This window comes from Gavia stellata, chromosome 6 (genome assembly GCF_030936135.1).
Source record: "Gavia stellata isolate bGavSte3 chromosome 6, bGavSte3.hap2, whole genome shotgun sequence".
NCBI lineage: Eukaryota > Metazoa > Chordata > Aves > Gaviiformes > Gaviidae > Gavia > Gavia stellata.
In genome coordinates, this window is record NC_082599.1 from 2,355,744 (window position 1) to 2,380,878 (window position 25,135).

Below are 25,135 nucleotides of genomic sequence, written 5' to 3' on the forward strand. Positions count from 1 at the left end.
ATACACTTTGTACAGCTGTTAAGTATTCAGAAGGGCTAGTTGTTCCTTCCTTAAATGTCAGCTTTTCAGCACTATAATTCTGATTTGTAGCCAGACCCAAAAAAGCTAAATATGGTATGAAGGGTTGTTGGTCATGGACTACTATTGAAGACACCTTTTGCTATACCTCACAAAAAAAGGCTCACTAGGAATTGCTTTTCCATGGTCAGTTCTTGAGAATTGAACACCAACCTTTGTGGGTGCTTGGTATTATCAAAGCAGTTGGCTGTGACTGCAGAAGCAGAGGAAACGTAGTATGGGCAGTTCAGCATCTTTCAATAAGTCTTGTGAATTGGGTATGAAGCCTCTCATCTTGTACAGACTGGTGTCTCTGCAGCTGCTCCCAGGGGTTGTCCAAGCACTGCTTTTTCTCGCCGCTCTAAAGTGCAAAGCAGAGTGAAATAGCTCAGGATCTTCCGTTTCTGTTAGGAGAGAATGTGTTGAGGTTTAGAGGGGAGGTGTAAAGATGTGGAAGTGAAGGAAAGCGTGATTGAAGGGGGGAGTTCCTACCAGTAAAAGCAGATTTGAAAGGTCGCATGGTCATTTTAGCCTGCAGCAAGGGCTTGTCTTTCATTGATGCGGTTGCTCCCAGAGACCTTCTTTGCACTGCTTCAGTTCAGCTCCCACTTTGGGAATGAGCAGGATGATGGTTAATCACATTTGCAAGGCACTTAGAGAGTAAAGGGGGAAAACAGTTACAAGTGCAAAGCATTAGCTTGCATTGAAGACAATGATAGTTGTGGCATCAGACTTCCATGAATGAATTAAAGGTATTTGAGGTCCTTATGTTGATAACTACAGTGTTTTTGTGAAGTCTCCTCTCTCGAGGATTATGATCTTATTCTTTGATTATCTGTAATGCAAGCACTTGTTTTTAAAAAAGACAAAACAAAATCACAGAGCCCAGAAGCGCTCAGCTCTGTCCCCCTCATTACTTGTGATGTGGGTAAGTCCAGCAGAACTTTTGAAGTTGGAGAAGAGGAATTTGTGATGAACAGATAGTTGTCGCTCTTCCTTTCTTCTCAAAAACAAAGTACTTGCAATAATAACAATAGATGTTTTGCAACAGGAATTGTTGAATGATACTAAATTCCTTCATTAGAGCTGGAAGCCCTGAGCATCTGCGGTTGTGATTGGGTGCTTGAGTAAAGGACCTCACCAGGACTTCATGAAGGGACATTTATCTTAAAAAAACAGTTTGTGGCAGCGTGAGCTGTGTTCCTTAGCTGTGCTACAGAGATGGAGAAAAAAGCCTACGAAGTTCCTGCGGTCTCTGGCTGAGCCTCTGGCTGAGCCTCTGCCTACCGCCTCGCTGTGGCTGACATAATGGCACCACATGTGGGAGGGGATATGATAATATTAGCTTAAGGGCTGTGGCCGAGGCGGGGGGAATTCACTAAATTTGAATTTATTTTACCAAACCAGTGCTTTCTGATTTCTGAAACCATTCCTGCCAAAGAACTGTTGCCCTGATATTTACTGTCTGCAGATTGTGTATGCCATGAAGACAGAGATAGTATTAAAGAAGTTAATTCAGTAACATCTGGGAAAAAAACACATCTCAGTGCATATCTTTGTGATGTTTGCTTCCTCCATGTCTTTTTGGGTCTAGATGGTTCCATCTGGCAGTATGCCCAGGTGGCCAAGAAGGCCAACGGCATCCTGGCCTATATCAGGAACAGTGTGGCCAGCGGGAGTAGGGAGGTGATCGTGCCCCTGTACTCGGCACTGGTGAGGCACCACCTCGAATCCTGTGTTCAGTTTTGGGCCCCTCACTCCAAGAAGGACATTGAGGTGCTGGAGCATGTCCAGAGAAGGGCGACGGAGCTGGTGAGGGGTCTGGAGCACAAGTCTGATGAGGAGCGGCTGAGGGAGCTGGGCTTGTTCAGTCTGGAGAAGAGGAGGCTGAGGGGAGACCTCATTGCTCTCTACCACTGCCTGAAAGGGGGTTGTGGTGAGGTGGGTGTTGGTCTCTTCTCCCAAGTGACAAGTGACAGGACAAGAGGGAATGGCCTCAAGTTGCGCCAGGGGAGGTTTAGGCTGGATATTAGGAAAAACTTCTTTACTGGGAGAGTCGTGAGACACTGGAACAGGCTGCTCAGGGAGGTGGTGGAGTCACCATCCCTGGAGGTGTTCAAGGAACGTGTGGACGAGGCATTGTGGGACATGGTTTAGTGGGCATGGTGGTGTTGGGTTGATGGTTGGACTTGATGATGTTACAGGTCTTTTCCAACTTCAGTGATTCTGTGTGTGTGTGATCACTCTCTGCAACTACCTGAAAGGGGGTTGTGGTGAGGTGGGTGTTGGTCTCATCTCCCAAGTGACAAGTGACAGGACAAGAGGAAATGGTCTCAAGTTGCACCAGGGGAGGTTCAGGCTGAATATTAGGCAAAATTTCTTTACTGAGGGAGTGGTGAAGCACTGGAACAGGTTGCCCAGGGAGGTGGTGGAGTCACCATCCCTGGAGGCGCTCAAGGAACATGTGGACGTGGCACTGTGGGACATGGTTTAGTGGGCATGGTGGTGTTGGGTTGATGGTTGGACTTGATGATGTTACAGGTCTTTTCCAACCTTAGTGATTCTGTGATATTCTGTGATTCATTTCAGTCCTTTGCTACTTTCAGAGTCTCTTCAGTGTTTATTTACCCTTTTATCATGCCCTCATCTCAGGAAATCACAACTGTTAGGTTAGAGAAAAAGCGTTTTGTTGAGGAGCCGTTCATTCCAACTGCTAAATACCAAATTTGCTCATAGGATGGCCTTGTTCCATGGTCTGTAGTGATCAACAGACAACTGATCTTAACAGACGTGTGTAATGACCATCCCCAGATTTATTTTTTGGAAGGCACAATGCAGGGAGCAAACTGAGTTCCTCACAACTAACACTTTATATTTGCTTGTGTGTAACTTAAGTATTTAGTGGTACCAAAATTAAAGGTGGTAGTTAAGCATGTGGAGCTGCTTGAGTATTTTTTCCAGACAAGGTCAGTGGTATGTTAGTGGCACCATGAGTGCTTAGTACTCCCTGAGAAAGTAAATAAAATCAGACTTCTTTATCAGTCCAAGAATAAATAATGGGACAAATCAGCCATTAAGAATGTAAACAGTGACCCTTCCATACAGTCTGAATAGCCACTGGCTCAAAAGAGCTGATGCTTTATAATTTGTCTGATTTTTGTATGCTTCAGATACAAGGGACCTGATGTCCTGTCAGACTTGCCTATTCCAGTGTTTTCTGTGCTCAGAAGCTTTGTGCTACAAGAGACAGCTTGTGCTTCTGCCTGCTCTAGAAAATCTTTTCCTAGTGGCTGGTGTAGAGCTTGGGTATTCATACACCAAATGCAACTCTGGGTCAAGCAGAAGGAACATCTGTGCTTTGCACAGCTACAGGCAAGTGGCAATCCCAAACAGGAAGCATGTTCAAGCAACATAAATCTATAGATTTTTGTTGTGGCAAGTTGCACTTGTCTCATGAGGCATTGACAAATGTCCTCTAATAAATTGTGTTGCAGTGGTTTAAGATGTTTCTGCTCTCAACCGTCTCCCTGCCCATTTCCAGGTGCAGCAGGAGATGATGTGGACAGGCCGCTTATTATTGCCGGTGCAAGATTACTCAACTTAATCCCTATTGTGGGTTTGAGTTTATAATGGGACTATGAATTGAAATATTTTAGGTGTTGTCCCCTGTTCTTGCTCACCTGCAATATGTTCAGCACAGAGGTGAAGCACCATATTAAATTGTGACAAGTTACCAGTGTCAAAACCTCTGTTTGCACCCTAGTTCAGAGTACTGCAAATGACAGTTCTTTTGTTCCCTAACAACAGGTGAATTTGGCTGGGGAAGCTGCATTCAAGTGCCATGTCTGGTTATATGTGCTCTGCTTTAGTGTTCAGACTGCAGTTGCACAGTAATAATGGAGTAGATCTCGGGGAGGATTTCAGGGAGTTCAAACTACAATTGGCAATACTTCCTGCACAGTGACACTTGCTGTGTCTTATTTTTACTGCTGGATACTCTGTGTTGAGATGGTAGATCATATTTCACAAGCTTTAGCTACATTGCATTAATATGATGGCATCTCAGGACCCAAATCAAACTGAGGTCTCCACTGTAAGATCAACTTCTTTTTGTACAGTGCCTGACACTTTGAGTTTAGGTCTTCAGGTGGTGTGGCAAATTGATAAAGTAGTAGTACTGCTGAGTACTGAGCAGGTTCATGGGCTTGGAGTCCTCTCCCATCATTCCATTTTTGTCTGTTGTGACTGTCTCCAACTAAGCTGGTTACTTGGCTCTCGCCTGAGCCAAAGCAGAGAGGAGTGGGCAGTGCTTGAACTCCTCCTTTACCAGGTACCTAAAATAGAGCAGGTGAATCATGACCTAAACTTCACTGCATTGTCTAGGTCCCCATAGTCTATAGAAGAGCTTGGGCTACATAGCTTGGATGGACACCTCTTTTCCCAGCAAGGCTGAAGTCTCTGTAGTTGAAACACTTGATGCAGGGGGGATTTGGGGAGCAGTGACAAATTTGCTTCCTTGGTTTTTTACAGTGAGAACTCCGTGCGTGGGAATATTAGGTAATTTGCCTGAAGTTGCACAGAAGATCTGTGGCAGAGCCACAAGGATAAATCAGACTTTCCAAATTATAATCCGGTGGCATAAATCTGAGCCTGTCTCAATACGAGATTGGCCATTGCCTGAGGAAATGCGCCTTTAAAATGTGTCTTTGATGGGTTCATACCTGCTGTTTGGCTTTGTGTAACAGGTAGAGAGCTTCACGCTGAGTTTTCATGTCTTGGTTCACCGTCCAAATTATGTGCTGGCACAGAAGGCACTGCTGCTCTGAGCAGCTGACAGAACTGGAGCAGTGATAACTAGACATCTTGCCATCATTTTGCTTTGCAAAAATAGTGACCAGCTTTGGCCAGACTTCAGATTCCAGTAACTCTTTCCAGCAAGCTCTGTGGGCTGTGCTGGAAATGCATCTTAACTGTTTCAGGTCCCATTGGATTGAGTAGCAGCACTCAGCTTGAACGCTTGAAGATGCTGACAGACAAAGGGTTAAGGGATTTATTACCAGACTCTCTTAGGCAAAGAGAATTAACAGATGAAAGTGAGCCGCTTGCCTTTTATTTTTGTGTGTGAGTAGCCATATCGTCATCGCCCGCTGCATTTCAAGGCAGAGCCTAATTGGCAGGTGAACTGAGCAGAGCCCTGTAGCAGACTGAGTTTCCATTTTACTGCTTTCGTACTTTAAAAGCTTTTCTGTTCTCCACAATTGTGTCTTTTTCTATATTTGAAATGCTAAGTATGCTCTAGTGAATGCGAAGCCTATCGAAAGTAATCTGGTTTGAAACTAAAAATAAACTGTTTTTCATGGCAAACCTGGGCCTTTTTTGGCACAATTTTGATTTACGAATAAATTGGGTGCCTCTTGGAGAGGTGAGGAAGGAGGAGTGTCTCTGGTTCCTTCCCGCATCCTCTCGTGCCAGCCCGTGCTTTGCTGCATAGCTCTCTGAGGCTTGCACTGCGTGTCATCGCATTTACCTTTTGTGCTCGCCTCAACACATTTCGCAAACTGAGGTGTGCTGCGTGAGGACATGGCTCAGGAAAGCTGAACTTACCACACTGCTAAGGGTGCTTGGTGATAAACCTCCAAAAGTGCATGCCTTGCTGCGGCAGAAGGTGGAAGTATTGAATGGCCAGAGGGGCTGTTCTGGAGCATGTGTCAAGCCATGATCTAGAAAGCATCGTCAGCTGCTGCTGCTTTTGTTCTGCTGTGCTGGAAAATAAAGTTTAGGATGCTCTTGGGTAAAACTTTTTAGTAAACTTGCTGGAAAAAAAGTCAACATGGACCATCTTTAAATCATCTGCAGATAACGAAGCACATGTCTTCCACTGCCTTCCTTTAGGATATATTGAAGGAGTGATGTCTCTTCTCTCTTAAACTAGTATAAAGAATTAAAAGTTTATTGGAGTGGAGGCTGAAACCCTGTAATCTTCTCTCAGCTGAATGTTGAAGCTGGCCCTGCTCTTAGTTGGGTGGAGTGGACCAGAAGACCTTCAGCAGTCTTGTCCAATCTTAATTGTACTGTGACTTTATGAATGGTAGGAGGCATTTCATGTAGCACTGGCTACTTTATTTTCTGTATTTATGTGTATATAAAATACATGCAGAAGAAGATCAAAGGAAGGGCTGAGGGAGAGCCACCTCTGAACTTCACACTTCCAAGTAGTAAAGTTACTTCCTCAGGAGAGGCAAGACCTTATTTCAGACCCATGTCCTGAATCATACGCATGATAGATCTGATCATGTCTTTTTTTTTTTTTTTGGTGCATATACTACACACATCTACCACCTCCAGTTTGGGGAATTCAGCCTCGCTTCCCTGTTACAGTGAAAGAACCTGAAGTGTTTCATTTGGGATAGAAACAGAGGTTTTTAGATTGTAGTTTTGGTAAGAACAGAATAAGGTAGATTAAGCTTGATCCATGGTTTGTTTTGTATTTTTGCTTTGGCAGCCAAATTGCAAAACCAGTTATTCACACAGCCGTATTTCTAGCTGCTTGTGATTTATGGAAGGAGCTGAGAGATATTTTACGAGATAAATCTCACTACTGTGGCTGACGTCCAGCTTTAGTCAAAGCTTTTTGTCTGCGTAAAATTCCCCTGCCATTCCAGCTAGATATGATATTCCTCGCTGCTTTTCTCAAACCGGGAACTTGCATAGCTGCAAATGATGGGACTGCAGTGGAATTCAGCCCCACATGTGGATAAAGGGGCTGCTTATGTTTCCAAGCAACTTTCTGGGGGCCGATTATATGTATTCTAAAAGAAAAACAAGAAAACAGTTTGCTGGTTGTTATGAAAAAAAAAAATTGAACCTGTATAGAGTACAATTCTTTTTCCCCTATTTTACTAAAAGTCACAGATCTGTTTTGTTAGACAGGCTGCAGTTCCGCTATCTTCGGTAGCGTTACCTGGATGCTCATGTACCATAGCAGTTGATGTTGTGGCATAGTGCTGTGATAATTTGCTTTCTTGGAGGCTATTATTGCAATTGATCGGATAAACTGCTCTGATTAAGCAGGCAGCATGAGGATATCCTCACGGACCCATCTGTGGATACCTAAGGAAGCAGATCACGTAGGCTAGCAGTGACAGCAGGGATAAGCCCTTTCTGATCTGAAGCGACTGAGAAGCTGGAGTTCTGGTCAGTATGATATGGTGCTTCCAAATCTCCCTGTGATGCATCCGAGGGAAGGCAGCTAAGGCTCGCCTATCAGGCAGGTGCTTTCAATTCATGCAACCAGGCTTCGTAAAGGAGTAGCCACAAGAGGGAAGAAAAGGCAATGATATAACTCATGCCTTGGGCTGCTGGTAAAAGGAACCAGTGGTACAGGGTGAGGAATTAAGACAGATTTTTCTTGCATTGTTTGGATCTCTGCTTTTGGACTTGGTTGTGTGAACTGATGAAAATTAAAGTGGAGTAGGCCCCATAAGTCAGTGTGGGGTATTGTTATGTATGTCTTCTAGCCTTAAGAATGCATCAACCTGGCTTTCTCCTTTCACTTTAGAGGCTTCTGCCCTGTTTGGACCAGTATCTATAGACTTTTTCAGACAACAGGGTCTCCACACAATCTTGGAGTAGCTCAGGGTGTTTGCTTACAGTCCCTCATGCAAATGGTAATTTGCTAAGTGTAGTGTAAAGTGGTTGGTGTGTAATATAATGCTTGCAGCCTGGGATAGAGCTATAGCTGGTGCATCTGTTGTTTCTCATCTCAGGTACAGCCTCAGCCTCTTGGCCGCCTTGATGTCTGTTCATACCACTCCACCCTCTAGTCCCTTGAAAATTGTTTGATTGCCCAAGCCTCACTTTTTCCCTTCTGCTCCATCCAATGACACTTCTTTCTTTAGTGGTTTGTAGTAAAACAACGTTTTCTGTCCTTTGACCTGGTCCCTGCCTAACCTTGCTTCAGCCGGGCCATCCCCTTCTGGCTTTGCACCAGCCGTGCTCTTTGTGTGCATCAGCTCCCAACGTGCGCAACATCTCAGGACAAGCTACTGCTCTGAGATGCAGATGTACCAAGGAGATAATAACAGAGCCAGCAAAAAGCTGATATTTATGCTGATTTTTACCTCTAATTCATTCCCCAAGCCCCATATAACCCTAACATTTCAGATTCGATTTTTCTGGTCTTTAGTGCATTTTTTAGTTCATCTCAATTCAGCTTTTTGGAGCAAGACCTGTGTCTTTTTACCGGCATGCTTCAGGGCAGACTCCAACAAATGATTTAGTCATTTAAAGCAATGAAATAACTAATTGCCATGGATCGATTCCATTTCTCAAAGAACCGGCTGGTCAATCCCTGAAAGCTCTCAGTCTTTTCTTCTGACAGATACTACAGAAACTGAAGGGCCTTGCCTTGGAGACAGAAGCCGAGCTGGAGAGACAGGATGAAGCTCTCGATTCCATCACTACCTCCGTAGACCGTGCGACGCTGAATATTGACAAGCAGAACCGCAGAATAAAGAAACTAACGTAGCGCCCGGAGGAGCCAGTGGGGATGGTATCGTGAGGAAGAGGAGTTTCGGGGAACTGTATTTTTCAAGACTGTTTCTTTAATAGACACTTTGATTGCATGGGAGGTGTTTGCAATATTGTCTGGAATACGATGCTGCTGTTGTCGAATTCCTGAGGGTTTTGAAAATGTTTCCAGACTTGGATGATGTTTGAAAGCTGTTTTAGGGTTAAAAAGGCCAAGACTTTTAATTGCGGTGAAACAATGATAGTGGATTCTTTACTACAGAAAATCTGTAAATATGAAGGGAGGTGATATAATCTGAATCAACTTTTATGTGCTTTTTTTATGTTGCTGCTTTTGAAAGTTGGGGTTTCTTTTTACTGCAACGAAGAAGTGAAGGAGAAATGAACTGCATATGAGACTACTTTAGATGATTACAGCCTATTAATTCTCTCTCAAGGTCTTTCTTTAAAGTAGTTAATAGCTGAACTAAGGGCCAGATGTCCAACTACAAATCATTGAGACTTTTTTTGTAAGTTAATGCTGAGGTGAGCAAATGATGGTGATAAAACCTTGTTTTTCCCTGAGCAAATAGTTTTAATAGGTTTCAATCATGCTTTTTATGTACCCAGAAATTTTATAAGAGTAATAAAGACTTAGTAGCCACAGCTGTCTGTTGCCATGTCCTGGGAAATCAAGAGAAGAAGGTTAGTTAATGTGCATGTATTGGTAGAGACATCTACTTACTGAGCAGATATTTTTTTGCCAGTTGATAAATGTTTTGCTTACTTAAGTCACTTATGAAAAGTAAGTGTCGAAGTTAAATACATGCTTCCGCTTTCAGAAAAGGGACTGCTGATCTTCGATGATCATCTGCACTTTTTTGTGTGTTTTATTTTTCCCTTTTAAACTGCATGCGTAGTGACGGAATTGATTTTGGAGTGGAGAAAGTGATTTTCTTCACGGTGAAATTTACTCAGTTCTTGCAGTTGCCTGTTTGTATCCCTCATCTGCACACAGTGGTTTTATATTTTTGGTAATAGTCTGGTATGGGATGCAGTGTCCTCAGAGCATCATGAACGTAGCGTTTACTTAGTGTCGTGCCTAAATACCATGTAGGATCTGGGCTGCCACATCTCTCATGGATGTTAGTGGAAGGTCTCTTGTCCCTTTGCTTCTCTCTCCTTCATTTTCCAAGGATCTCCGACCCTCTAAGCGGGAACTTTGAGTTGTGTGGAGCATCATGTGGTTTTTGTGTGTCTACTCAGATTCACAGGCTGGTCGGAACTGTAGACACTTGTATAACATTTGACAGCCGTGGTACATCCATCTACCTTGTGGCTTTTATTTATTTGCACTAACTGGTGGTGAAGCATTTCAAGTCTTCTTGTAGACCTGTATTTCTAAATTAAAAGGGAATATTATCAATTATTGTCTAACGGGTTTTGTTGAGTTTACAGTTGGCTTCGAGACTACAGGACAGTGGAGACCTTTTCCCCTTGTAACTTACTTGATACTATGTAGGAGAGATTCCAGGTAATCCATGTATCTATCGCCTGTGGCAGAGAACTCACATTTCATCAATTCCTACAGTTTACCAGCTATTTTAGTTCAAAGTAGCTGTTGTAATAGGTCTTTTATTTTTTTAAGTGTTTTTATATGAAAAAATTCTTCTTGTATTGCTTTCAAATACAACACTTTCGGTGCAATATTTTTAGCTCGTGAAGCTTTGAACTGTTTATTCCACTGACAGTTGATGTGAAATTTTCCTGTTTCAGAGTAATTCAGCTTACCTTTTAAAGACACGTACAGTAAATCACGAGGAGTATGTTGTTTTCAAGATCTTACTCTACCTTGTTTTGTCTTACTTCATATTAGTTTGTTATACTGGAGTAAAGTGTACTTCTGCACTGCAAGTTCTTCATTTACAGTTCAAGTTGTTGCTGGCATGCACTTTACCTACTTGCTGAATATGGTGATTATATATACATACACTATGTACTGTGAAATAAATATTGTTTGGGGTTCTCTTGTTTGTTTCTGATACCCAAACCACTGTTGTTTTACTGTGAAAGGAAGGTATGTTTACACAACTAATTATTTTGTGAATTTAAAAGTACACTTTGCACAAAATGTTATGTTAACTGAACCTGGTGCTGACTGGGAACAAGTCTCTACACTGCATTAGTCCAAAACAGGATTGCCAAAAGTAAATACTAATTACACGTTGTTTAGTTTAGCATTCTTTGTGCCATACTTTTTACTGCTGTGGTTTTTAGCACTAGCTGTTGCATCTGATTCAGAATTGTGTGGTTTGTGTTAGTCCAATGTGTCCACGCTAAAGCAAAAAATGGTAATATTGTTTGTAAGAAGTGACCCATTCTAGAGCTGTGCATTAGCTAAATTTCATGTACCCAGAGGACTTTCAGTCTGTAATTTCTTCTTATTAAATATCTTAATAGTGATCTTCTTTCTTGTGTTCACTTGGCTAAGAAGTTGCAGTAAAAAATACTCTATCCACCCCCATGTCATACTGTGGGACAGAATTTAATGTAGCACTTCTTGTAGGATTGGCTTTGAGAATAGGCTTTTTTTTTTTTTCATTTAAAAAAAAGGAAAAATATTAACTGGTGGAATATCATTGATGTGAAAGTCAGCTATCCTCAGCTGGACAATGAAGCGGGTGAATGTCAGCACGGTGTACGCGGCGGCTGGTACTCTGTCCTGTGGCACAGGAGCTGCTCCAGCTCTTAGAGAGTGGACTAAGAACTGTTTGGACATGTCGCAATTTGAACAGCCTCTTCGTACACAGGTATAAAGATTTTACTCTGATCAAGACTTCTCTTATTATGTAATAATACAGCTTCTGTTATTGCCAGAAGTGCTTAGAGCCTCCTCAGTTCCCTTCTACCTTAAACCCAAGCACCGTTATTTTCCAAATAACACAGATCTGGACCAATGCTCCATGGGGGAAGATGCAGCAGGTAGCATGTGCCAAACAGTATTCATGTGCTTTATTCTTCACTGACATAATTTTTGTCTATGTGAGGCTTTGAGACATACTCCTAGGATAACTTTTGCCTTTTGTATGCACAGTTTGTTTGTTCTTTGCAGGTCTTTCACTACAACGTGAAAAGTGGGGGCCTTTGTCATTAAGAGACATAAGGAAAAAACCTAATAAAAGAGATTCTAACCTGAAAAATAGAAAGGTTTTACTTGGGAAGTCTTTTCAGCTCCTGCAAAACAGAACTAGGTTGTACTGTATCATGTGGTAGGTTTATAATCTGATGTGTGTTCACGGCAGTGATGAGTGAGCCTGAAATGACTGGAGCTTAACTGTACTTCTGCATAGGAGTTTGAATGTCTCCAGTGGAATCACTGAAGTGCTGATAATAAGCACGGCACTTTGCAGTCCTCAGACAAGTGGTGTAAGGAGCTTTTTTCAGGCAATTAATTAATTTAACCAAAACCTCATAATAGCTGTCTGTGTTTCCAAAGCCAGTGCTTTGAAACCACTGGTATGCTCTTCACAGAAGGAAATGGAGCAAAGCTGCTTGCACGTGTTGAAGCCTTGCCTCTGGGAAGAGTGTTCGGGAGAGAAAGTGGCTGTATTTACTTCTTTGATACGACAAACCACGGCAGCAGTATCCCTTCCCTCTGCTCGCTGTGTGTGAGCGATGTCAAACTTCAGCCTGGTAGAGGGAACAATTAATTTTGTAATGGTCCTAGTCATTGATTTAACAGCTAGGTTTTGCAGAGTAAACAGCGCTTATCTCACCTACCACCCCAGGCTCGCGTGTTTGCGACTCGCAGCTCAGCACGAGGCTTCTAATGGGGCTGCTTGGGCTGTCCATCATGGACCTGGTGGGAAGTGTGCTGGCTTGGGCTTTGCCCAGCGGCCTTTTCCGTCTGGCAGCAGTGCATCATGCACTTGCTCATCCCAGCCCAGTCAGCCTGTGCTGTCACTGTTGAGCATTTTGCCTCATCAAGGTAAATACAGTGCGTGGGGCCAGCTGCGTGCGAGCCAGGGCACACTGAAGACAAAACAAGCACCCTGGATTCAAGCTGCCTTCTGTTCCAAGTGGAAAAGTGTTTGCTTAATGGTTTAAAAGCCCACCCTGGCTTCTGCCACGTGGTTTAATTTTAAACCAGTGCATTTTAACCCTTTTATGGTTTGGCAGCAGAGGGGTTAAAGTAGTTCAACACCAAAATTAAGAAGCCTGAGTTCAGGATTCTGGCATTTTTTTGTTGTTTCCTAAGAGTTTAATTGGATCCTAGATCATTCAGGCTGGGGGGAATAAGAACTGAAGAGAGCCAAAGGGATAATGGTATCATAAGCTATTGCCTTACAGAAGGCAGTGTGCTTTGACCATAGCAGCCTGATGCAGCTCCTAGTATGTAGTTAAGCCTCAAGCTGTCTGGTTTCCAAAAGGTGCCTGCCGGGGTGTTAGGTGTGTGCTCTGCTCAGCTTTCCTGCTTAGCACTGTGGATTTGGTGCAGCTTAGAGAAAAACGCATGGATCTAGAACTGCCCTAGCTTTTTATGTGACAGCTAAACCACTGAACTGTAAGGATGCTCCTGGGAGTAAGTCAGTAGTAAGGAAGAGGGAGAGCAATGGGGCTTTTGCCTCTCAAAAGGATGGTGTAGATTTGGGTGTAGATTCTGGTTTCACTGGTTGAGAATTTGTTCAGGAGCTGGCAGCAAAGGGCAAGCTTTGGAGGGCTGGGTTATTTCAGGATGGAGCGGGGGAAACAGTGCTTCAGATTTCTGGAGGAGGAAATTTGCTCTGCTGGGTGGGATGGGACTGCTTCAGAGAGGAGAAGGAAACTCGAGGTGGAAGATCTGCCCTTAGTTTAACGGGCTGTCAGCCATGGGATTTAATTCAGATCCTCTCTCGGGGTTCATGCTCACTTTGTAGCAGCTGAAAATGAGGATCTTTCCTCTTGGTATTTCCATTGCTTATCTGTAACATGGCAATATCACTGTTTCTCATCTCTTCAGTACCCTAAAACTGCTAATAATCTATGTTAAAAGTGCCCATCCTAGTGTGGAGCTGCTTTTGTAATTAGGGGAGCAAATCCAGTGAATGAATGTTGAACTCACTGGAACCTCCCTCTGAGTGAATTACTGGTCTCCCCCATTTCACAGGTGGTGGAATCAGAGACAGCAGACCGTTGACCGATTTAAGGATCGGCCTGCAAGGAGGACTAAGCCACAAACTGCACTTAAGCCTCTGAAGCGTAGGGTTAGGAGCAGGACCATCTTCTAACACTCGGTGAGGCTCATGAGGCCTTTCATCATCGTGTAGTGTTCATCGTAGGCTTGTAAAACACTTGCTGCTTAACATTTTGCTTCTAGTTTAGACAATGAGCATGAATTTCGGCAAGCTTCAGTGCATAACGTCTGCGAGGACTGCTGTAGTCCTTTTGAGAAAGAAAGACCTACCCAGAAATGTTGCGGTTTCTTCCATATGGCACATGTTTTTAATACGATGCTTTGTACGGCGGTGAACGTTGTTTACAGCCATAAAGGTATGGCTTGAGGGTAGGAAGGCTCTGCAGAGGGATCTGGACAGGGAGGTGGTGGAGTCACCATCATTGGAGGTGTTCAAGGAATGTGTGGACATGGCATTGTGGGACATGGTTTAGTGGGCATGGTGGTGTTGGGTTGATGGTTGGACTTGATGATGTTACAGGTCTTTTCCAACCTTAGTGATTCTGTAAGGACACAGAGACAGGAGAGGGTAATTGCAGGAATGCAGCAATGCCAAGGGCTCCCTTCCATGTCGGCATCTCCATTCAGCCCTCCCTGTGTTGTCAAGCTGCTGAACACCACAGGCTGGAAAAGGAATCCGTGTTCGGTGAAAAGGATTTCCAGGACTTGAATTCTCCTTTAGGAAATTAACCTCTTGGGCTGCCTCCATTCTTTTCCTTGTAACTTCTGTGTAAGAAGCAAACCATGCTGCAGGCTTGCATTTTTTTCTCTAATACAGTTTTAATCATGGGTTTGGGCAGAGTTTTTGACTGGGCTTGCTGGGTATGCTACATGGTGAATACTGGCGGCTGTATGAGCTTTAAGTCATCTCATGGCATTCATAAAGTTGTATAAAAATCACTGCCTGCATTGTACAGAGGTGATAACAGGTATAGAAATTGGTATGTACCATAGTAAGGCCTCAAAATTCGTATTCACTTAAATAGACCAAATGATTTCTAATACAACTGTTTGCCAAGCCTTTGCCTTTAGCTAAAACAGTTTTGAACTGGAAATGATGTTTTATAGGAAGAAAGAATCAAGGTATCAAAGTGCCATCGAGTGATGATTGATGCACCAAACTTCTTGGTCTTTTCTCCTGCCTGTGGTTTCAGAGGACTTGCAGCTCTGACGGGTTTCACATGAAGCTGCCTAATTCTGGACACTCTTGGCCAAGCCAATATTTGCAGCTCTGTCATTGATAATCCTACAGCATATCCATGCCAACCAGAATTGGAGCATCATCTTCCTGGTTAGAAAGCCCATATCCCATCCCATAGACCAGAAGGAGAACAGTGTTCCTTCTGTTCCTTGGTCATGTTAGACTGACTTTAAATGTAATAGATCTCTTATTGCTTGCTAGTCAGTACGCTGTCTGAATGCAACCTTTTCAGGAGACTGCGTTTGTAATGCGTGTATCTCTGTGCTTTCATAACTGCTAGCAGTGATACTGTGGTGAATTTTTTTTCCCATACACATCAAGTGTTCAGCTTGACAACTGGATCCTGTTCAATTTTGAACTACTTAATAGATTCCAGCCTTTTCCTGCTGCACTGTGGGTGGAAATAAATGACAATCAGACCCTGGGTTTCATGCCACGTTTTTCTGTCCGGATTCCCCTTCTTCCTCCTGAGATGAAAGAGCCAGATCTTGCAGCCTGGTGGTAAAGCAAGCCAAGGAGCTATCTGAGGGTGTTACGCCGTGAGCTCTCAACAGGTCAGCTGCTCTGATCATCCGTTTTTATATTCAAATCCTGTGGTAAATGTTTATATGTTTATGCCTCTTGATGAAGAGTAAGATACTTGCATTTGATGGGATAAGCAAGCACGTACAACTACCTTGGAGCTGCAGATGCTCCCTGGCTCATCTTATCTTGTGTGGAAGGTGTCGAGCCCCAGCCAAATCCTTGATGTATCAGGTAAGGATCAGTTTCTTAATCTAGTGCCTCTTTTTCTATTCACGGCAAGGATTCCTAGAAGGAAGTACAGGGGGGAGGAAAGAAGAGGACTGGAGGAAGGAAAAGATGGACGTGGATGTTGGAGGGACCGTTCGTTCAGAATCTTCCCATAGGCTGAAGGACTCTTGCTGAATTCAGTGCTGCCTGTTTGTAAACTCAAGCCTCTGGTGCCATCAATGCTCCTACCGTTTTGAACATGACAGGGTAATGATTTTCACTCTTCTTTAAAGTGTGTGAATAATTTGGGATTTGGATTTTTTTTTTTTCTATTTTAATCCTCAAGCCCTGTTTCCTAACCAATGGAAAAGGTGTGCCATTCCACACCTGCTTTTGTTGAAGGCTAGTAGCTATGCACAGTTTACAGCACAAATTATCTTTAAAGTACTCAATAGCTTAATCCCCTTTTCTCGTTTATAATTTCAGGCTGTGGCTTCATACATTGGGAATTTTATATAGAACATCTCCCATCCAGTGCTCTCACTCCATCAAGCTAATCTTCATAAACAGCCTGATGAGAAGTGTTTGTTCCCAGGACAAGAAGGGATTTCTGGGTGTAAAGTTGATAATTAAGAGAAATTTATATCCGGTCACAGCTTGATCAGAAATATCCCATGGGATATTCCCTCTGTATTAAAAAGCTCTCTGCCTCAATTCTCCCACAGTCAACTGGATCTTATAATTCATCCTTAGCCTGTCTTTAAATTGCTTAATGGTAAACCTTTAGGACGTAAAATCACCTGTTCATTTGTAAACACCTAGCACAGTGGGGCTTTGGATGACACTGTAGTAAGAACAACAATAATCTTAGATGAGCTATTAGTAAGCTGGTGAAGGCAGGCCCTGGAGCAGCTGCCCACGTCTCGGTGTAGCGCCTTATCCAGAAGTTCCTTCTTTTGTTCTTGACCGTATTAGCATAGTGCTAATATTTGTCTTCAAATTATTCACTGCTCCTGTGTGAGCTGTCTTTACCTGTTCAGATGTTCAGTGGTCACGTTGGTGTTTGTATGGATGCAGGTGTGGAAGAGGTGAGAGTTTATTTCACTGGGCTCTCAAGAGATATTTTAAAGAGGGAGAATTTTTCCTTGGACACTAGATGTTCCTATTCCACTGGGATTCAAGGATGAAAGGATCATGGTACTTTACGGTACTGCTAAGCTGTCTTTCAAGACTGGTATATAGCCAGGTTTCCTCCCGTTTGGTCTTAGGAACCAAGGTGCCTGGATTGTCATCCTGTATTTCTTCTATAGTCGTTGGGGAGAGAGTCATGGAGAGAGACTGGCACTAAAAGGCCATCCTTCTGGATCAGACTCAGCTCCCTGCCAGGACTGCTGCCCTCCACTTCCACGCCTGCTTCTTGCAAAATCCTCTGCATGATATTCAGATCCCGTTCCTCTTCCTGTCCCACCTCGGGGCAGGGAGTGGAGATGCCCTACTGTTTCCCCAGCTCCCTTGTTCTCATCTCCCCCATTTCCATTCGGCCTCCTCCAAACATCTACAGTCATCTCCTCCTTGGTTGTCAGTAGGTGCAAGGAGTAACAGTCTCAGGGTCTAAGGCAGTTTGGATAAATGTTTGCAGCTCTGTGCAATGAAACCACACATACGTGTATAAATTGGACACAGTTATCTGAGAATAAAGCCAGGCTCTCATCATGGTGTTCCCATGTGCTGGAACATGCTGGAGCATGTTTGGGTTTATTTCACAGGGCTTCTCTCTCCTTCAGCATGACCCGTCTGTCTTGCTTAGGACAGGGCCACAGGTTATTTCAGATTTGTCTTTTGACAGTTCAGCTTCCTAATTCCACTCCAAAATAGGATGTGTCCTTCCATGTCGAGTCCTTGCTCAACTGTCCTGCCCATGCTGCTCTGTGCATTCCATCCGATGCACTCATGGGGGAAGAGATGCTCTGTTTGGCAGATTCGAAACTGTGATGGTCCCAGAGGCTGGATACAGTTGAAGAGACTATGGAAACACCAGCTGATTCTGATCTCTCTACTTGAACACCTTCAGACTTCAACAAGGATATTTAGAGGGAAGAGTCTTGTTTGTTGCATGCTTTGGTAGCAGACTCATCCCTTCTGTATCAAGAGAAGCTTCTTCTTGGGTCCAGTGCAGGAAGGCCATCCAGAACCCTTCTGATTTCAATGGGAAGCAGTTATGCCATTGGAAAATCCATTCTTGGGACTGTTTTTTACAATTAACGGGAAATTTTTGTGGCATCTGATTTTTTTTTAAAAACGGGATGATGCAAATTCAGATGCAAAGGAGGGATTTTGGCAGATCAGAGAAAGTTGTCCAGCCTACTGAATATTGTATAGGCTGGGGTTTTAGTATCCTGCTTTTGTCTTCATATATATTTTTTTGGGGGGAGGGGGAAATGGAGCATTGCCGTTTTGCAGTCTAGAATGAAACATTTTAGAAAGAGCAAACTGCTACATCCTCTGTGCAAGGCAGGGTGCAAAGTCAACCTGCTGTCTCCATAGTCCTTGCTAAGTAATGGCACTGTCAAATGCTTCCATGCATTTATTTATTGAATTTCTTTCTTTTTGAGACACAAATATATATAAAAATAGACCAAAGTTTAATGTAAAAATTCCTCTTTTGCTTTCATTTCTTCAGCTGTTCAAGGTGACTCTTCTTATTTGGTGTAAAGGTGAATTTGCACTGAAAGCACTTCAGTTTAACTTGTTGCTCTTATATCATTAAAGGCCAATTTTTTTTAATGCTTTGGGGCCAAACCCTGCACGCTGATTTGCATGACCAGACCCTTGTTGCCTGATTTCATTGTGCTGCAGGGATCTGCTCAGGATCTCTGAAACAAATGATTCAAACAAATACTCAAATGGATGGATTAAAAAAAACAAAGCAACAAAATAAAATCAGTCTTTGACACAAGTGCCAGAGCCTGGACTACCCTTTCCCGGACAGATTGATGCTGGAAGATTGTAGAGCGCTCAGGTATTTTGTTCAGTGGGAATCTCGTCCTTATGTAAGTACACAGACGTATTTCTTTTATGCATTCATAAAAATATAAATTAAAGCAGCATGCTGTTTGAATGCAAGCATAAAATGGATCAGCTCCCAATATAGACTGCTTTAGAAATAATCTTTAGCAAGAACAGACATTTCAAAAATTATTATAAGCAAGAGACTTCTACACCATCCAGCTGTGAAGTTTTTCAGGCTATATGAGTTACTGTGTTCTCAAATCTGTCAATTTTACCATAAATACCATGCAATTTAATTTTTTTCCCTTCCAACTCCAGCTGCCAAATTTTGATGATTAAGTGAGAATCTGATTTTTTAATCCATTTGCAGTTATTGAGGTTGCAGAGAAGCTTTGGCTTCAGAACAACATTACAAACTTTTCAAGACCAAAAAGGCAGGTTTGGGCATTGATTTCTTTTAAAATTAAGATTTTTCTGCCACTTCTCTAACTCCAAGACCGCTTCAAAGTTAGGAAGCTGATGGTCCTGTGCTCCTTCCATAATAAATTGATGGAGAGAATCTCCTCCAAAGAACTTGGAGCAAATGCCTCCTTTAAAGCTTAGAGGACTTTCTGCCTGTCTGCCACTGAGCTTGGCTTTCTCCTTGCTCCTTGGGGTCAGCTGGGAGGAATTGTACTTGCCCTGTCCTTTAGTGGTAAAATCTCCCTGCTGAGGAGGACAGCGGTGATTTTAGGATCGGGCTGCAGGTGGGCACTTCAGTGCCAAGTCCCCCCTGCAGAGCATCTCGGCAGTGAAATCCGGCTTTCTTCCAGGTTGCACGTCGTTAATGTAAAAGCATTAAGTGCAATAGGTGACCCAGGAGTGTGTTACCTCTGCTCAGCAATCCCTCTTGCTTCGGCACGACACTTAATCAGGCATTTGAGTCCCAATGCGCTTTAAGCTTACCCTAAATCTTAAGCACATGTTTAAGTGTTTTGCTGACTAAGGGTGAGATTTAATAATGCCTGGCTTTTATATAGCACCTTCCATAAATGTCACATCTTGGGGATTTTAGAGCAAGTAGATGGGCTGGATGAGCAGACAGTGAGGTGGATTGAGAACTCAGAATGGCCAGGCCCAGAGGGTGGTCATCGGCAGCATGAGGTCTAGTAGGAGGCCAGTAACTAGCAGTGTAGCCCAGGGGTTGATGTTGGGTCCAGTCTTGTTTAACATCTTCATTAATCACCTGGATGCCAGGGCAGAGCGTACCCTCAGCAAGTTTGCAGATGGCACCAAACTGGGAGGAGTGGCTGATACTCCAGAGAGGTGTGTTGCCATCCAGGGGCACCTCAAAAGCCTGGAGAAATGGGCTGACAGGAACCTCATGAAGTTCAACAAGAAGTGCAAAGTCCTGCCCCTGGGGGGGAACAACCCCAGGCACCGGGACATGCTGGGGGACACCCAGCTGGAAAGCACCTTGGCAGAAAAGGACCTGGGGGTCCTGGTGGGCACCAAGTTGCACATGAGCCTGCAACGGGCCCTTGCAGCAAGGAAGGTGAATAGTATCCTGGGCAGCATTGCCGGCAGGTTGAAGGAGGTGGTCCTTCCCCTCTCTTCAGTGCTGGTGAGGCCACACCTGCAGTATTGTGTCCAGTTTTGGGCTCCCCAGTACAAGAGAAACATGGACATACTGGAGAGAGTCCAGCAAAGGACCACAAAAATGTTGAAGGGACTGAGGCACCTCACATATGAGGGAAGGCTGAGAGAGCTGGGACTGTTCAGCCAGGAGAAGAGAAGGCTTGGGGAGATCTTACTAATGAGTGTAAATACCTGAAGGGAGGGTGGAAAGAGGACCGAGCCAGGCTCTTTTTAGAGGTGCCCCCTGACAGGACCATCGGCAATGGGCACAAACTGAAACACAGGAGGTTCCCCCTGAATATTGGGAAACGGTTTGTCACTGTGTGGGTGACGGAGCACTGGCACAAGTTGCCCAGGGAGGTTGTGGAGTCTCCATCCTTGGAGATACTCAAAAGCCATCTGGCCATGGTCCTGGGCAACTAGCTGTAGGTAGCCCTGCTTGAGCAGGGGGCTCGGACCAGGTGACCTCCAGCAGTCCCTTCCAACCTCAACCGTTCTGTGATTCTGAGCATTACCAGCCGATGAATTGTACATGGGAAAAACCTGAGGCACGAGATGGTACAATAGCTTGTGTGGCAGCGTACAGCAGTGTCGTGGCCAAACCAAAAATGAATTCCTTGCTTCTATCGCGGCGGATTAGTCACCGTGACAGATGACTAACCTAAGTATGCAGGTGTGCTTGCGTGTTCCCCAGAGGCAGTTTGGCCCTGGGCTCCCCTTCCTGCTACAGTCAGGGCTCTGGGACTGGTGCAGGGACCAGTGCGTAGTGCTCAGGACTGGAAATAGACACTAAGGTCTTGGTACCACTTGCTGCTGCTACTCCCACCACTGCACGGCACAGAGGCAGCAGTTAGGGGAAGGCTGCAGCCAGAATTTGGCTGTCAACAAATCCTACCAGCCCTTGGGGCGGGATCCGAGGAAAGGATCCCAGGACCTTTTGTCCACTTAATACCAGCCACCCAATTTTACTTCAAGGGCATGGGAGACAGGGAGAAGGTACCAGATGAGCTGAGAAAGGATCACTTGCAGGACATGGCAACCTGCAGCCTGGGTAGTTTTTACAGTGATGCCACTGAACTTGAAGTCCCAGCCGAAGGCTACAACCAAAGGCACCATCGATGCTGTTTTTATCTCTGATTACTTGACCAATTTAAGGAGTCCTTCCTGAACCGTCCCCTTCCACTGCCTCCACCATCCAGCAGAAACAGGCATGGGAACCTGACCTCCCAGCCTAAGATAGGGGCTCTTTTGGGTGCTCTACATCTGCATAAGAGATAGTCCCAGTTTGGGAATTAAATAGCAAAAACAAGGACAGGAGAAAATAACAGGGCACATGGAAGAGATTAGTGGCTGACCCAGCATGACTGTGCAGAGGGACTCATCCTGCAGAACTGTACTGTACCTGAGCACATGCTACGGCAGGCTGAGAGACCTCCGTTTGCCCTGCTTTCTTGATTTTTGCCCTCAGAATGGTTTCTGGAGGACTTCAGAGATGCAGGCTCTATTTCCAGCTTTCTTGGGCAATGCGCATGCAGCATCGTGTGCCTCAGCTACCCTGCACATCACATGGTGCTAACATCATTGACCTTCAGAAATGGCTTTAAGGCTTGTGGAAGGCAAGGGACATGATAGGATCTTGATATTATGATTTATTGTTGTATTTATGTTCTTAGCTTGCTGGTGCTATCCAAAGGCTGTGTTCATCTCTTCTCTTTTGTATCAAGCTTTTTGCTTCCTATAGTGGCTGCAATTGCCCGGGTAAGTGATTTTCTAGCCTGCTTCTATATATCTGTAGAAATACAAACTGTTAAAGTTTCTGCTCAGGAAATGAAAGTATTCCATCATTCTTCACACTAGCCGGGAAATGCAAGCTGGTCAGCTGGACCAGCATCCCCAGGTGCCTCCTTGACACCGGCTGATGGCAGGGCCCGAAATAGCATCCACGCAGGCCATGGTGGAAAGCCACTTAATGAAGTTTACAGCGTCCTTTAGACCGGCGGCTCAAGTGTTCGGCAGAAAATGAAGGGGTTTTGACTTTTTGCCTGTGGCAGGTGGAAAGAATTTGCACTCAGATGTTAGTAACAGATGCCATTCTCCCTTATGATTTTCTTTGCATGCTCAGGAAGGTGTTTTCAGCTAATGTTTGGTATGTTGTCCTCCTGGGATTCCAGTTACTTTTACTATAATAGGATTTTAATTTTAGCTTCTAATATGAAATTATGCTGGTCTCCAGGTACATGAGAAAATAATTTCCACACCAGGTCTCCTCCATGGCTTCATAACTGTGAGCTGCAGCTGGGTGGGATGGGGGGAGATGGGAGGCCAAGAGCAAAGAATATGGAGCCTGAGGTGAAAAAGTGCAAAAGGTGAAATGCGTGGCTGATGGTGCTTCAGCGTGACTTTCTGAGACCTCCGTCTCCAGAGGTATTAATTCCTGCTTTTAGTAAAAGTGTTCACTCTTTCTGCAGGCCTGAAGGTCTTACACTGCCAGGTTCTGCCTGAAGGGGAATGATCCTTGAATCACAGAATCACAGAATCACTAAGGTTGGAAAAGACCTGTAAGATCATCAAGTCCAACCATCATCCCAACACCACCATGCTCATTAAACCATGTCCCACAATGCGTTGCAAATGGCTGTGCCTTACACCTGCGGTCATCCCACCTCACTGTAGACACATATTTGAGGCATCTACATGATAGCTGTGGTCACGTTAGGGTTACTGCATAGTCAGTGGATAGAGGTGAAGAGCTCCAGAGGGCAATTCAGCCTGCCCTGCAGAAGGAAGACTTGCCCTCTGGTCACAGCTATGTATACCCATTGACTACAGAAGAGTAGAGGACGCCTACGGTCCTAAACCTAGGTCTTAGGTGAGATAATCAGACCCTGCACATCTAAATACTGCAGAATCAGGCTTCTGAGCTAAAACAGAGGAGCTCAGCATCACTGCAGAAAGGATAGATGTTGCAAATGTCCCCCAAGGGATCCAGATCTAGTCAAAGTTCAGTGCACTCAGTATTTCAGACTTGGCCTCAAAGTCAAAAGGGAGCTCAGAATTCTGAAAAATTAATATTTCAGGCTGATGTAATACACTCAGACTAATTCCCAGCTATTATTGCAAATGCAATATACATTTACACTCACTTTTAAATTTCTCACTCTTATTAAAAAAAATAAAAATCTAAGGGTTTACTAAAATATTAAAACCACATCAAATGGCTTGAAGCTCACTGTTACTATTGTTTACACTGGCCAGAAAGTCACTTCTGATGCCTTGAATGAATCCAGTAAAGCCGAAAAGGATTGTATACACTTGGATTGATCAGAGTAAACACTGTAATAGAGCAAGCCACAGAAGGAGTGACAGAGAGCTCAGTCAGACACGAAAACAGACTGTCCAGTTATTTCAGCATAACTAATACACAACTATTCCTATAATTTTATTTTGTTCTCTCCTGACAGTCAAATATGTGACCTGAAATTAAAATGTACAACTGTGCTATCAGAACATTTATTATAAAGGATTTTACAAAAAAAAATCCTGAATGATTTTCCAAAATTGGGTGGCATTTGGGTTTTAGTACTCTTTTCAAAGGCTTCATTCACTCAAAGTTGACATGTTCAACAGTGATGAAACACAACTCTGTATTTCTTCTAGTCTTTTAAGAAGCATTTTCATAGTACTGGTTGGTTGAGGTTTTCTGTTAAGGAAAATAGATATATTCCACTAACAATTTTCAGACCGGGGAATTTTAAATAAAACCCAGTCATTTAGAAAACATGGCCTATTTTTTTCCTCATACTCCTAGTCTGTGTACTCCCTAATTTCTAAGGTCCTAGATCTGTAGATTCTAGTCCCAAATTATACTGCATTTCTCCCGGCCTTGCTTTTTTAAGAGACTGGGAGGGGAAAGCAATGCATTATCCTGCTTCATGGACACCTGCAGGTCTGTAGACTTGTTTGGACCTGTCTTCCAGGCATTTCTGGGCGTTGAGGTTCTTCAGACATCACCTTGGAGGTCATGGACTCATCATATTCCAGACAGGGAAATTTAGGAGTCACAGACATATTTTGCCCAGGTTCTTCCAGTTAACCTGGACTAACTCCAGATCTATTGTATGTACTAAGATCTGTCTCCTCACATCTTTTTTTCTTTATTTTATTTTATTTTATTTTATTTATTTTATTTTATTTTATTTATTTTATTTTATTTTATTTAATTTCATTTTATTTCATTTTATTTCATTTTAAATTCGCGAAGCAAGAAGGGGTACCAGCTCCCCCCGTAGCATTCTTCAAACGCCACTCCTATCAGCCACAGATCTCTGTGACTGTGTTTGACCTGCATTCTTTATGCATCCCATGAATTTTGATATATTTAAAGTAACTTGGCTTGACGTGAGCTGGAACACGCAGCTGAACCAGAATGTTTCAATCATCCTGCGGTTTGGAGCTGGCTGGTTTAATGTTATAACTGAGGGCGCAATATGGAATCCATTGAAAAGCCTGTAATAACGTTGGAGCTAAACAGATGAGAATATCATTATTTTTGTCTGAATGACCAAAAAAAAAAGAAATCTAACCTAGTTCAGCTTGAATCAAGGGGACGCCACTCCCAGAATAGTCTGGCATCCAGTTCAGCCAGGGTGGTGGACACGTTGGAGGAGGATAGGCTGAATAAAAGGTGGTGCCACCTTGGCAGATGGCATCAAGTGGTCCTGTGCTCCAAGTGCCCTTCAGCAGATGTGAAGAGGGGTAGAGGAAGGAGCCTGGTCCAAAAACAGCCAACAGACACGAGG

At 43.7% G+C, this 25,135-nt stretch overlaps 1 protein-coding gene across 1 annotated transcript in view; it reads left to right on the forward strand.

Annotated features, from left to right (window-relative positions):
* Positions 1 to 8,987, forward strand: part of SNAP47 (synaptosome associated protein 47) — a 30,171-nt gene extending 21,184 nt beyond the window's left edge. Inside the window, exon 5 of the mRNA XM_059818714.1 lies at positions 8,438 to 8,987. Within this exon, the coding sequence (XP_059674697.1) occupies positions 8,438 to 8,584 (147 nt within the window). The 3' untranslated portion in view covers positions 8,585 to 8,987. The remainder of the gene's footprint in view (positions 1 to 8,437) is intronic.
* Positions 8,988 to 25,135: the final 16,148 nt, after the last annotated feature.